Source organism: Trichoderma asperellum, chromosome 6, assembly GCF_020647865.1.
Source record: "Trichoderma asperellum chromosome 6, complete sequence".
Lineage (NCBI taxonomy): Eukaryota > Fungi > Ascomycota > Sordariomycetes > Hypocreales > Hypocreaceae > Trichoderma > Trichoderma asperellum.
The window spans coordinates 1,888,303-1,901,454 of record NC_089420.1 but is presented as its reverse complement, the minus strand read 5'-3'; the positions used below and the strand labels follow the sequence as shown (position 1 = coordinate 1,901,454).

The window sequence follows — 13,152 nt, the reverse complement described above, 5'->3', positions numbered from 1 at the left end:
GCCCACTATGAACCTTTGTTGGTTCTGCTCAAGATAGGTTTGGGTGCCAACAGCACAAGATATATATATAATCTGTAAGCGTCTTTCATATGGAGCCTGTATTTTGCCACACGCATCATTTCCTCCTCAAGTACGCGTTCCTTATATTCGGAGTCGAGCCTTTTAATCGGCTTCACCAGGCATCAGCTGCTTAGCACCCTTCGCCTGCTCCGACACCATCAATGCCATCGACTTTCTGTAAACACCAAGTTTTGTTTCAAATCTCTCATCATGGCGACGCAGGGCGATGAGTTGGATCGCCAGCGTCCTGCGCCCGACGAGAGTGTCGCTACAGATCCGCTGCTTTATAGCATCTCTCCTGTCCAGCTATGGATCGGTCGGCTGGTATCCCGAGTATGCAAGGCAAAAACCATGGAGGATGGATGGCTCCCCATCTTTTCTTGTGCTTCGGCTCATTTACGCACTGTAGCCGCGCCTCTATATGCGAAACGCCCAGCAGCGGCACTGAAGTTCTTGCTGCAAAAGGAAACAGGAGGCATGCTCTTCTGTGGAGCCATGCTGGAGGTTTGTATAGCTTCGTCTTGTTGATACTGGCCTGGGCAGCCTCACGTCCTGTTTGAAGAAACCGAATTGCTAACGTTACGATTAGGCAATATCAGCCGTCGCCACCATAGGCTCGCCTCTACTACTCCATAAGCTCCTAGAGAGGCCCCATGATGCGCTGCTTGCCTGGGGTCTAGTGATTGTGACATTGGCCGCCACAGTATTTGGTCGCGCAAAGGATCAATTGTGCAGGGTTCATTATGCGTGGATGGAACTGATGCTTCGGGCAGCCATTTTCGAGAAAAGCATCAACTTATGCCCTGAAGCTCGCGTTGAGTACCCCCCCGAACGCATCGTTAACATGAGCTCTGGCGACGCGGATAACCTGGCGTACTATATGCTGAAGGTTCATGACATATGGAGTGCGCCCTTGCAAATCATTGGCATTGCGGTTCTTACTGTTACCATCATGGGACCAGCTGCACTCTTTGGTAAGTTGTATCTCACTCTTCATTGATGACCTTGCTGCTGCTCGTCCATGGCTAAAGGTTTTCTTCATCAGGATTTGCACTCGTGCTGGTGATATTTGTGTCTCAGTCTTGGGCCAACAAAGGAACGCGCAGTGCCCAGAGGGTTTATATCTCGACTAACGACGGACGATTGGGAGCTTTGCGAGAACTTTTGTACGGCATCGGTGGTGTCAAGGCCCTTGGTTATGAAACGGTATTTAAAGAGCGGATTAACCAGTTTCGGGACAAGCAGGCCGGAGCGCTGCGCAAGGTAAGGATATGTATCCTTCGATTGCTCCTGGACGTCGTTGCTGGAGGCTGGGACACGCTGATGCATTCGATTCTTAGTATCTCATTCTTTCCTTCGGTTACTTCACAGCTGTTAACCAAGCTGTGAGTGGCTTTGCTGCTGGTGTGGCATTTCTGGCCTATTACCTCATGGGCCACCAGCTAACAGCAGCCGTCGTATTCCCTGCATTGACGTATTTTGGTATGTTGTATCAACCTATCTCCAGCGCCTCTTTGGCCATTACGAGACAGTTTGCCACTTGGCCGAGTTTTCGCAGAATACAGGGATTCCTAAGAGCAGACGAGTCGGACTTGACTGAGTATACAAGCGGTGAAAGACGGGGACTAGTCAGTTTCAAAGCGGCCACCTTCTCGCATCCAATTTCTGATCCCAATTCCTCATCAGCCACGGCTGGTCTCGAGGTAGGAAACCTCGACATCCCTTCCCGCCAGCTGACAATCGTCGTGGGTCCTACTGGATCTGGAAAGTCAACCTTTTTGCGAGCCATTCTTGGGGATGTGACCAGGGCGTCGGGATCATGTAGCGTTAACGGCTCTGTGTCCTACTCAGCCCAGGACGCCTGGGTTTTCTCCGGCACTTTGCAGGAAAACATTGTGTTTGCGGCCCCCTTTGATGCTACTCGCTGCCGCACCATCATGAAGGCATGTGGTTTGGATCAGGATTTCCCAGGAGAAAACACATATATCGGAGAGTCGGGGAACAATCTTAGCGGTGGTCAGCGAGCACGCATTGCGTTAGCCAGGGCTCTCTATTCGGAATCCGATATACTACTGCTTGATGACCCTTTTGCTGCTGTCGATGCCAAAACACGAGCACTGTTATTCGATACTATCCGAGCTCTGGAGAAAACTGTGGTCCTCGTTACCTTACACCAATCCTTTATCCCTAGATGCGACAATGTCATTGTAATCGAAGATAGTAAGGTTGCCTGGGCCGGTACTAGCAGCGACTTTGTAATTACATCCGAACTTTGGGAGAAATATATTCAAGCCGCCAATGTATCCGAGAGCGATTCCAATTCCACCAATGAAAGCGAGGGAGATTTAGAATCTGACGATACAAAGCCTCTCGAAGCAACATTAGTTGGTATGAGCGAGTCGTCTTCTACAGATGAGGACGTTTTCGAAGAAGAAGATCGAGCCAAGGGCACCGTAAGTTTCACGACTCTAAGATTCTATGCCGCCTGTGCTGGCGGCTTCATCGATGTCGTATCGATCGGCGTATTGGCTGCTCTTTTGACAGCCGCTAAGACAATGTCTTCGTACTGGTTCGTCTGGTGGATCGACGATGCATTTCATCTACAAGGCGGCCAGTATCTTGGTGGATTTATAGGTTTGACTGTCTCGCCAGGCTTCCTTGCAGGTAGGTAATAATGATACTGGTGTCTCTAGACTTTCAGATTCTTTTAATTACATAGACTAACTAGCTTTCAGCTCTTCTTGGCGTTGTGTTGGTCTTCTCAAGCCTTCGCGCGAGCCGCATCATCCACAGCACTATTGTCGACAACATTCTTAGCGCTCCGATTGCATATTTTTCTCGTCAGCCTGTCGGTCGGATTCTTAATAGGTTCACACATGACGTTACATCTATGGATGTGCTTATCATGAACGCTATTGATGGTCTTATAGCTGCTGGAAGTGCACTGATTGCGGCAATTGCTCTTGTGGCAGCCGCTGCTCCAATCACCTTGTTAGCTGCCATTCCGTCTGTAATGGTTGCAAGCTGGTATCAATTACAATTCGCTGTGTATGTTCAATACCTTATCTACTTGTTCCATGACATCACGTCCCTCCAAAGCCTGGGGGTAGGTGTTTCAAACCATCACCATTCTCATCTTGCTAACAGATGGGTTATGACAGTGCTTCGAGGGAGGTGCAAAGATCAGCTTCTATCTTGCATTCGCCGGTACTCAGCATCGTCAGTGAAGCACTTCGAGGCATGAGCTCCATTCGGGCTTTCCGGGCAGGCGGCTTTATGAGCAACAAGCACGATCGAGCGCTTGATACTTACATGTCGGCCGTGATATGTCGAAAGTCCCTCGACACTTGGGTAACATTTCGTGCCGAGTTATCAACGGTGCTGCTTCTCTTAGTCACTGCGATGCTTGTCGTATATACCGATGAAAATAGCAGCGTGGGTCTCTCCGGCACACAGGCGGGTCTGGCCCTCAGCAATGCTACAGCCATTTCTCGCAGCATTTATCTATTCACCTGGGCTATTACTCAACTGCAGATCGAAATGAATTCGATTGAACGACTGAAGACCTATTACGAAGGTATCCCGCGAGAGGCAAACCACTCAAATGATGCAGCACCCAAGCCTCCGGCTGATTTCGACTCAATCCAGTACAGGAACGTCTCCGTTATTTATAGAGGACGGCAGAACCCGGCCTTAGATAGTGTCAACCTAGAGCTGCCCCGAGGCGAAAGGGTGGGTATCATTGGCCGAACAGGCAGCGGAAAGTCGACACTGATATCTACATTGGCACGACTCGTGGATGTAACCAGTGGCAGCATCATGATAGGAGATGCTGATATCTCAGAAATGGACCCCCACAAACTCAGAACCGAACTCGTGTGCACCCTGTCACAACAGCCTCTATTGTTCAAGGGCACCATCCGCGAGAACTTGGACCCAGCTAGCCGCCACAGTAATGAGAAACTTCTCGAAGTACTGAGGATATGCCAATTGAGCCCATCGCTAGTTGGTTCAGCCGAAGGTTTATCGAGGGAGCTTATATCTGAGGCATTAGATCTCTCAGCTGGACAGCGCCAATTGCTTTGTGCAGCACGTGTGCTACTAATGGAGCCTCGCATTTTGCTGGTTGATGAAGGTGAGTGAAGATCCGAAATGCTATGCCCCTCTTTTCTATCTTCTCCCCACTCGTGGCCATGGATAAACTGGCCATAGTAATGCAAGACTGACATGATATTGACCGTAATAGCGTCGGCAAACGTCGACTTCGCCGCCGAAGCAGCCCTTCAGGAGGCGCTGGAAGCCTTGCCTGCCGGGACAACCGTAGTGTCTGTTGCTCATCGTGCTGCAACTCTCTCATGGATGGACCGCATTATCACAGTGGATTCTGGGCGGATCGTTGAAGATGGCGCACCGAAAGACCTGCTACGCCAGCAAAATAGCTACTTTTATCAAGTCATTGCCCGAGATGGAGAGGGAGCGATACGTTCTGCGTTGGCTGTGGCGCAGAAACACAATAGAACCTAACCTAATTCACAATTAAAGGTATAAATGTAATCGTTTCAAGATAGGAGCCGCACGATAGACTATGATTACATATCTATCTACAAGACTACCGCGCATGATAGCCTTCCACGCCCCCGCTTCTAGGCGAGCAACATACGTAATATGGGGAGGTTTAATATTGGCGTTTGAGCAACGGATCAAATTACCAATCATTTAATAGCCCTTGCATCACAAGCTTGCCTTAAGTCGGAGCCGAAAAGTTAGCATAAATCCTTCTCACAATCTTGTCTATTGTCTAGGCGTAGCCTATAATAGAGTCAATTGAAACCGCATATTCGCCATACAAAGTACCACATACTTAACCAGGATTGCACTGAACAATGCGGCAATGTAGCACTTACGGGGGCAGAGACAGTCGGAGAAACGTAATGAGTAGAAGAGGGGAGAGGGAATATATATATGCTCTAGAAAACAGAAATGCTCTGAGCAATAACGTTGATGATGCATATAGGCATAGATTTATGCGGTCGACGTACTGAAAGGAATTTTATCGCAGTAGCGTTATCCTTGAGCGTTGGTGCTGGGCCCTTGAATGCACTTATAATGCACCATCGAAAGGATCCGATACCAGATATTGTTAGCAGTAGATGTATGATGACAATTCCTTCTATCTTGACAACTTTTACGACTCGCAAGCTGCGCAACTGGGCATGGACACCATCCCTTCAAGTCGTGATCTGACGATATCGTTCAGGAAAGATTGTAATTATGCCTCTTAATCGTATTTATGACACAATGTATTCCAAAAATCTCCCCTCACCATAAGCTTGCCCATGGCTTATAGTCTTCAGCCTGCATCAACCGCTGAAGCTGCCTCCGTCGGACTCCAATATTCCCTCCATCGAAGAGGGAGAACACAGCAGCGTCATTCAACAATCTGGGGAAGTCTGAATCGGTTCGATAAGATGTTCTATATGTGCATTAGCGTATTAAACTTTATTTGAGGGATGTTTGACTTCAAAGAAATTGGCACAGCTTTCTCTTGGGGAAACTCACATTCCCACTAACTGCATCGTCTCCCAGACAGCAGCCACGGCCTGATCACTGCAGTACACCTTGGCCTGCAAGCAAGCTTCATATCGGCTTCTGTCGTCTCCTGTTCCTTTTTCTACCCCGTCAAGGGCCTTCCAGACGAGAATGCGGGATGTATCAATCTTGAGCTTGGCGTTGATTAGCAAATCGGCTGCGCTTTGTCTCTCTATAACAGGCACAGTGCCTCTGCGGCTGTCTTCTCGGGCAAATTTCAGGGCTGCCTCGAAGGCCGCACGCATCGTCCCAACAGCCATAGCACCTGCCAGTGCAGCAGACATGCTAAATGCGCGCTCGATAACGGATGCGCCATTCCCCGGTGACAATACGTCTGTAACCGGAACCTTGAAGTTGGTGTACCTAGTCAGTGGGCCAGAGGCGGCGATATGACCCATAAGATTCGGCTCTTCAATCTTTTGATAGGCTCCAGGGTCGTTCTGAGCCACTGTATCCCGTGTAACCAGAAGAACGATGATGTTTGACGCAGGATCATCCTGGGGATCTTGAGGTCCACCATCCTCAGAATACCGACAGCAGAGGCATGAGAGAGCAGCACCCTTGCCATCCCAGCCAGCGCTGTTGGTAGTCCACAACTGAATGCGTTTAAATATGATTAGCAAATGAAAAATAAAATTGAATGTTCAAATCAATAATGTGGCTGATCATTGTTACCTTGTTTCCATTTACAATATAATAGTCGCCTTCTTTTCTCACAGTAGTTTCTAGTCCTTTGCCACCCTTTTCAAGCCAATTGGCAGTGCCTCCAGGTTCGGAATGGGTTAAACTTGCAAGAGGATCACCATCACAAGTGAGGAAAGGAGCAAGAAACCTCTTGTGCTGCTCTGGTGTTCCGCCGAGAATCAGAGGCATTAACCCAAGCCCTGTGCCAAGCACATGAAGCATGATGCTCGAATCAACTGCATAGAGTTCTTCAGCAACAATTGCGCCATCTATGAACGATTCATTGCTTCCACCAAGTGCCGTTGGAACCTGAGCTTTCACAAAACCCGCTTTCACAAGTTTTTGGTAGAATGGAATAGTGGCTTGGAATCGGGATTCTTGGTCGCTATATTGAGAATATATTGCCCTTGCAGGTGAGAGAATTTCTCTCCCAACTCTGCCAGACTCCTCACGCAGAGCCTTTTGTTTCTCAGTTAGACTAAATCCAATCATATTAATTGTTAGTCGATTAACCGGGGAGGCGCAATGCTGGTTCTCGATAGGCAGAAGACAGAGCTAAATATCAAGGATAGAGTGACTTGGAACAATAAAAGATGAGAGCTATCTCTTTAACGTGTTATATATAGAGAAACATTGGCTATTCTTAGAATAGTACTCCGTACGTATGAGTTATTAACTGTTAGAGATGGATTCCCCATTTTGAAACAGAATTGGATGGAGATGATATAAGAGTGGCGCCAGTCCTAAATCCCGTCGTTCTGCGGCCGCTGTGCCCCGGTGCAGAGCATAGAAAGCCGACTAGCCGCGGATTTCTGGGGCTTATACACCATCTTAAGCATAACTTGCGGGCACTTAGTACGGACGATAGGATGTGTAATTTCACACTTAATCTTCCCACTATAACTAAGAAATCGTTTCTTTGCTGGCTTCAACTATCATGGACAATGTTATCCTCTTGACTCAATTACCAATGGCATCTATTCGGCTAGGCTCTGTATTTCGGTAATAAAATCGTCGGCGTTCACGCCCATTCAATTCAATGGTTTCCACCATTTTTCTTCAATCCATATCTGACGCTAGGAGAGTAATACTTCATTTGGTTAATGTTTGCGCGAGTCTTTCTGTTAGTTACAGTCTAATTGAACACGATACCAGCTAAGCGATGAGCACAGCAACTTCACCCGGCAATACGTGGAGCTTCACTGTCTTTCTCTAGTTAATGCAGCGGCAGTAATAACAGGGTAAATACACTTGTGCGAACTACTACGATGGGATACGTGCACGATACAGGAGCTTTCAAAAGGTAACATTATAGCGTAGGGTCTGATAATCTGAAGATCAAAGTCTTGAACTTCCCAAGATACCATCACAAGGACGTATCAGCGTTCCCCGCCCAAGGATCCGCCAATCATCATCAACCACGCAACTGAGAAAAGTGAGCTAGCTATTAGTCAGTAAGAACAAATAAACAGAGGAGGCAACGCAAATGGACAACTAGTGCACCACGGCTTATGGCTGTCGCAATTCATTTCTGTGATGAGCCCCACCACCGCATGCTACATGTAGTAACTGCATGGATACATAATACCACATATATATTTGTAAGCAATGGTAACACTGATCATCGTATGCCTAAACTCCGACTATCACGCACTATTCAATGCACTATTCAACGTGAGCGCATCCCTTCTGTGATAGAACTGTCTTACACTCATGCGTCTCCTCGAAGGCCACCAAAGAACATATGATGTATGATGTGGGGTTACACTCTTAGAACCGAATCAATGACTGTACTTGTAATAGTCGCCCATCACTTAGCGCTTACTTATGGGGAGCTTTTACCCTTTAATAGCAAGATATGAGACCATCTTCCAAGAACCTCAATCTCAGCTACCCCGCCAAGGTATTTTAAACACAACGTTAAAGGCTTGAGGGCTTGAGGTCTCCTTCTTCAGTTTCTCTTTTGTTTTCATCAGGATCTTGAATCGTAGAACTACATTAGTTTGAACTGTATAGGTCATCGTGGTCTTATAAATAACAGACAAGTCTCTGCCGTATTGCAGAAGCGAGATTGCTTAAAATACATTATTTCCCGTTCAAAAGGCGTATCAAGTATGCATGTACCAATGTAGATCTCCTAATATAGATACGCCGAGTAAAATCTTATATCCTTTCAATTGCAGCAGTGGCTAGGGCTTCGGTTACGCGATACGGATCTGCGGTGCCGGAAACCCTCCAACTGGCCACCAGAAAGGTCGCCTATTATTGCCAATGAGAGTGATTTCTTGCTCAAGTCCGAACCATGGCTCGTGCTCTGCATATGTGCCCATTACCTTGGCGCAGCCGTGACGAAAATTGAACTTGTTAGGTGTTCCATCGGCATTCCAATATTCTGCCAAAACAATGATGCTTGATGGTAGGCGGATAGTATCAGGGAATACAGCACAGGGCGCAGTGGTACGTCGGTGTTGTTGATTGGAGCTTGCTTAGTTGAAGAACCATCAAAATTCCAAATTGGAAGACTATCGGGTGTGTTGACTCCTTCTCTGAGAGTCTATACGATTCATCACGAATATGAAGGGTACACAATTCAACTTGGGAGGGGGGATACAGTTTGAACTTACTCTCGATTTTGAACGCGTCTCGCCGAATGCATCAATCCAGACATATCCCGCAATCATTCGTCCGCCTTGATCGAGTTTCACATATTTTTCAGCCTATACTTCATTAGCAGCCTAATCCTTCTAAAGTCGTGATATTCATCTTCTTACTATATAATTCCTGGATGCCGTAGTCTCCATGATATCTTATGATGGTTCTAGAATTCACACAGCAAAGCTAAATATGACAACATCATTAGAAGTCAGAAGGTTGTTATTGTTTCTTTACGAGCACGTACTTTTCTTTTTGTTAGAGCTCTTGGACCAGTCGAAAGGTGCAATCCATTTTCGAGCAGGACTGTCTGCACTTTTTGTAGCTTAATGGACTATTCCTTTCTGTAGAGGATGAGCCATTGTACAGTTATTCCCCAGGCTTAATGCCAATCAATTGGATCAAGGGTTTAGCTGTTACAGGCTGTTGACCCGAACATACAGATAAAAAATAACCCGTATGGATATCTGCATGCTGTAAAGATAAGAAGCTGGCTGGCGACTGCTCAACATATATCCGATTGTACCCGTAATTCTCAATGCGGCCCCGTTTTGTCTAGGTCGATTGGCCATTTGATAAGCGTTCAATTACGTTACTGTGTTAGGATAGTACTTTGAAGGGCGTGGGATCCAGATATAGCCATGCGTAGTGTATTTATGACTCTTCTCAATGCATTCAAACGAATGAATCGCACTCGATAGCCTTATCTGAACAAACTGGCGATCATCATCTACCCTTTTAAGAATATGTTACGTATGATCATTTCGTAAAGTAGTCACCATACACAGCTCATGTAGCCTTCCTTATTTTGTCCTAGTTGAACATTTGATAGGTTTTCTCTCCAAACAGCCCTGCTTCGAGACCTTACTTCACTGTTCAGAGATCATCCTCACATTAGCCAACATATCTGACTATGTTCTTCATCGATGTATCTTATCCAGAACGCTCTTATAGCTACGCTAGTCTACATGGTACATTGAAGTTCTTGCTCTTCAGGTAGACATCAAATTAATAAATATTCCTGAAGGAAGAATTGAAGAATCTTCAGAGTTTTATAGGTGTAATTACGGAGCACTTAGGTTTGAATTGGAATGAAACTCTCTATTTCTAGCTTAACGATTCGAATCTATTTCCTCTGTTCTCTGAAACAAAGTTTAGTTTGAGAAACTGATGAAGTGCTTCTACATGGTCAGAAAATGCGGAATTCGGATCTGCCCAATTTTTCTGGAGTAAACAGCTTGAGAGTTGGAAGGTATTTGATGTATCACAACACTGGCAACTTCCCACCTCGGCTGATGAGAACTGGCTGGCCGGTAACTCCCGTGGCACATGTAGCGCATCTACTACTGGACTGTCAATTCTAGTAGTCCATAGGATAATAAGAAGCACCAAACCTGAAACCCGCTCCTCTGCATGGAAAGTTGCATCGATATCAATTGAAGAGAAGTCTAGAAGTTCGTTAAAATGATAAATATTATCATTAGTGCTCTCTGAGACATTTTGGGATTGAGAGTCTGCATCTTGATTGGTGGTAGATTTGTTAGACGGGTTAGGATCCAATGCGTGAGATATCGAGTCATTTAGCAGTTGAGTGTTGACAACAAATCGGGATAGTTGTGTCTGGACTTTAATAAGCTGCATTCGAAGATCACGGTTCTCTTCTTCGAGCCTGGCAATTGTCTCGCTCTGGGGCTTATAGCTGAAGTTTAAACGTTCTTGGAGTGTTTTGAGATTTTCGGCGCGTCGTCGTCGAAACGCTTGCTGAGACAGGCGATTCCGAACCTTCCTATAGAGTCTATTTAGATGAAGTATCTGAGGTACAGATAGGTAGGAATACTCACTTTTTATCATTATAGTCATTCTTGCTTTGACTATGCCCGCCTCGAGAACTGTTCGAAGGCATGTGAATTGTGCGTTTGTCTCCCTTGTCTCTCGTATGTCGAAGATGTCAAGGATATTGGGCTTCATAGTTTATCAAAGAAGAATATCATCTGCAATCATCCACAATTCATTTAAAAGTAACAGCAGGCATTTGCAATCGAATAAAGATGCATCAGACATCTTTTGGAAATTCCACTGGTTTAGACTCCAAGTCAAGTCGGCTCAGCTTTCACCCAGAGTTCCTATAGATTAGTAGAGGAAACTGGTTACTCATCGGACTTGAGGCTACCTTCGGCTAAGGCACGTTCCCCATAAAAACGTGTAAGAATTTGGTCCTTGATCAACTAGTGGCGTGGAACGGGCACTGGCCTTTCTACTCAATGAAGTCTTCACTTCTCTAATCAAAATACAATTGAAAGCCACAATAGAGTTGATGGTTCGCTGCGCTTCGGTATTGCAAGCCTTTGTCTGATTGTCGCCGAGTGACAGATCATTACCTCAAAGTGGGTCTCTTCTGTGTGAGATTTTTGGCCCGGCTAGTTTGTAGCCTATAATGCGGGCCATGATTCATATTCTACGTGGGAGAAGTGAGAAATGTTACGTATAGTATAGGATTTGGTAAAGGAATATCAGTAAATATCAAAGACCAGTTAATAGTGTGAGGCGCCTCCCGATGCTCGGCACCAAAGTCAAATAAATTCGTCAATGATTCGAGGAAAAAAAGCGGACATGATCTACCGGCGCAGTTGATGAATGTGTATATATATTTATAATGTTATACCAACCCGTCTTTTGTTTTCAGTCGTACAAAATTGCATGTTTTCACTCAAGCATAAAGAATAATTATCTTTTCCAACGGAATACAATGTCTACGATGCCCCCAGTAGCCATGAGTATCTTCGATGCAATCGGTAACACCCCGGTTATAAAATTAAACCACATTGTTCCCGATGGGTCTGCCGATGTCTATATTAAACTCGAATTCTTCAACCCAACAGGGTGTTACAAAGATCGGATGGCGCTATCCATGATTGAACAAGCGGAAAAGCGTGGAGATTTACAGCCGGGTATGACAGTTGTGGAAGCTACTGGTGGCAGCACTGGATCTTCACTTGCTTTTGTCTGCGCGCAGAAAGGCTACAATTTTGAAGTTGTGTGCTCCAACGCCTTTTCAGTTGAGAAACTGCGTTCAATCACTGCGCTTGGGGCAAAACTCGACATAGTACACAGTCCCACTGGTAAAGTCACAGCCGACCTTATGCCATCCATGATGCAACGTGCAAAAGAAGTGGGTGACCAAGAAGGATACTACTACACGAACCAATTTCAGAACCAGGATGCTCTTATTGGGTACGAAGGTATTGGCCATGAGCTGGTCATACAATTTCCCAACGGCATTGATGCTTTTTGCGGCGCCATCGGCACTGCCGGAATGGCCATGGGTGTTGGGAGAGTTTTTAGATCGAAAATGCCCGCCACGAAGATTGTCATTTTGGAGCCAGCCTCGGCGCCGCACATCACCAAGGGCCAAACTGGACCGCATAGTGTCGAAGGCATTGCTGTTGTAAGCCGCCCGACTCATCTTGATGAAACATTGTATGACGAAGCCCGCGCTATTGAAGAAGACAAAGCTCGTGCCATGTGTCGCCTCCTTGCCAAAAAGGAAGGGTTGCTTGTCGGCACATCCACAGGGATCAATGTTGTCGCAGCGCTGGAGCTTGCAAAGGAACTGGGAGCTGGTAAAACAGTTGTTACCGTTGCGGTTGATACGGGTTTAAAATATTTGAATGGCAATCTGTTTCAAGAGTAACCTAAAAGCGAATTGTCTTTTGTAGATACAAGATCACTTATCCAAGGGCCACAGAGCGAGAACAACTCAGGGAACCATTTGATATACTAGCATCTAGCCCAGCTCAGGGTCTTTTTGAATGAAAATTTTGCCTTGTTTTCTTTTATCTATTCAGAAGAAGCATTTATACTTTATATCAGGAAGCTGGGTTAGACTATGTTTCATCACCAACCTCAACCTTGTTTACCCCTTCTAGGTTTGTTGGGAGGTCACTACGCGACATCCCTAAATCTTAAAATAGCAATGTACATGTATATTAGCTACGTCCTAAATTATAGAGAACTTAATGAAAATACGCCTTTATGATCCCCTACGTTGATCATCTTGTTCTGTCACGATAATAGCATCCGGGGGACGTCCGTCTATTGAATGCAATCACTTGGAACAATATAAGATATATGGGCACTTCTTCTGTTAGTATATGCCAACCTTTCTGC

At 45.8% G+C, this 13,152-nt stretch overlaps 3 protein-coding genes across 3 annotated transcripts; 2 read left to right on the top strand and 1 right to left on the bottom strand.

Annotated features, from left to right (window-relative positions):
* Positions 1-270: 270 nt before the first annotated feature.
* TrAFT101_010069 (uncharacterized protein) lies at positions 271-4,835 on the top strand (the record flags this gene model as incomplete). The annotated part of the gene is made up of 7 exons (XM_066128825.1): positions 271-564; positions 650-1,034; positions 1,106-1,323; positions 1,401-2,724; positions 2,796-3,108; positions 3,222-4,195; positions 4,307-4,835. The coding sequence occupies 7 exons, from the start codon at positions 271-273 to the stop codon at positions 4,582-4,584; spliced, it is 3,786 nt and encodes a 1,261-aa protein (XP_065984950.1). The 3' UTR covers positions 4,585-4,835.
* Positions 4,836-5,318: 483 nt separating this feature from the next.
* Positions 5,319-6,825, bottom strand: TrAFT101_010068 (uncharacterized protein; the record flags this gene model as incomplete). The annotated part of the gene is made up of 3 exons (XM_024899990.2): positions 5,319-5,533; positions 5,620-6,245; positions 6,325-6,825. 3 exons carry the CDS (start codon positions 6,823-6,825, stop codon positions 5,380-5,382), a joined length of 1,281 nt encoding a protein of 426 aa, XP_024760990.2. The 3' UTR covers positions 5,319-5,379.
* Positions 6,826-11,755: 4,930 nt separating this feature from the next.
* TrAFT101_010067 (uncharacterized protein) lies at positions 11,756-12,928 on the top strand (the record flags this gene model as incomplete). The annotated part of the gene is made up of 1 exon (XM_024903806.2): positions 11,756-12,928. One exon carries the CDS (start codon positions 11,756-11,758, stop codon positions 12,674-12,676), a length of 921 nt encoding a protein of 306 aa, XP_024760993.2. The 3' UTR covers positions 12,677-12,928.
* Positions 12,929-13,152: the final 224 nt, after the last annotated feature.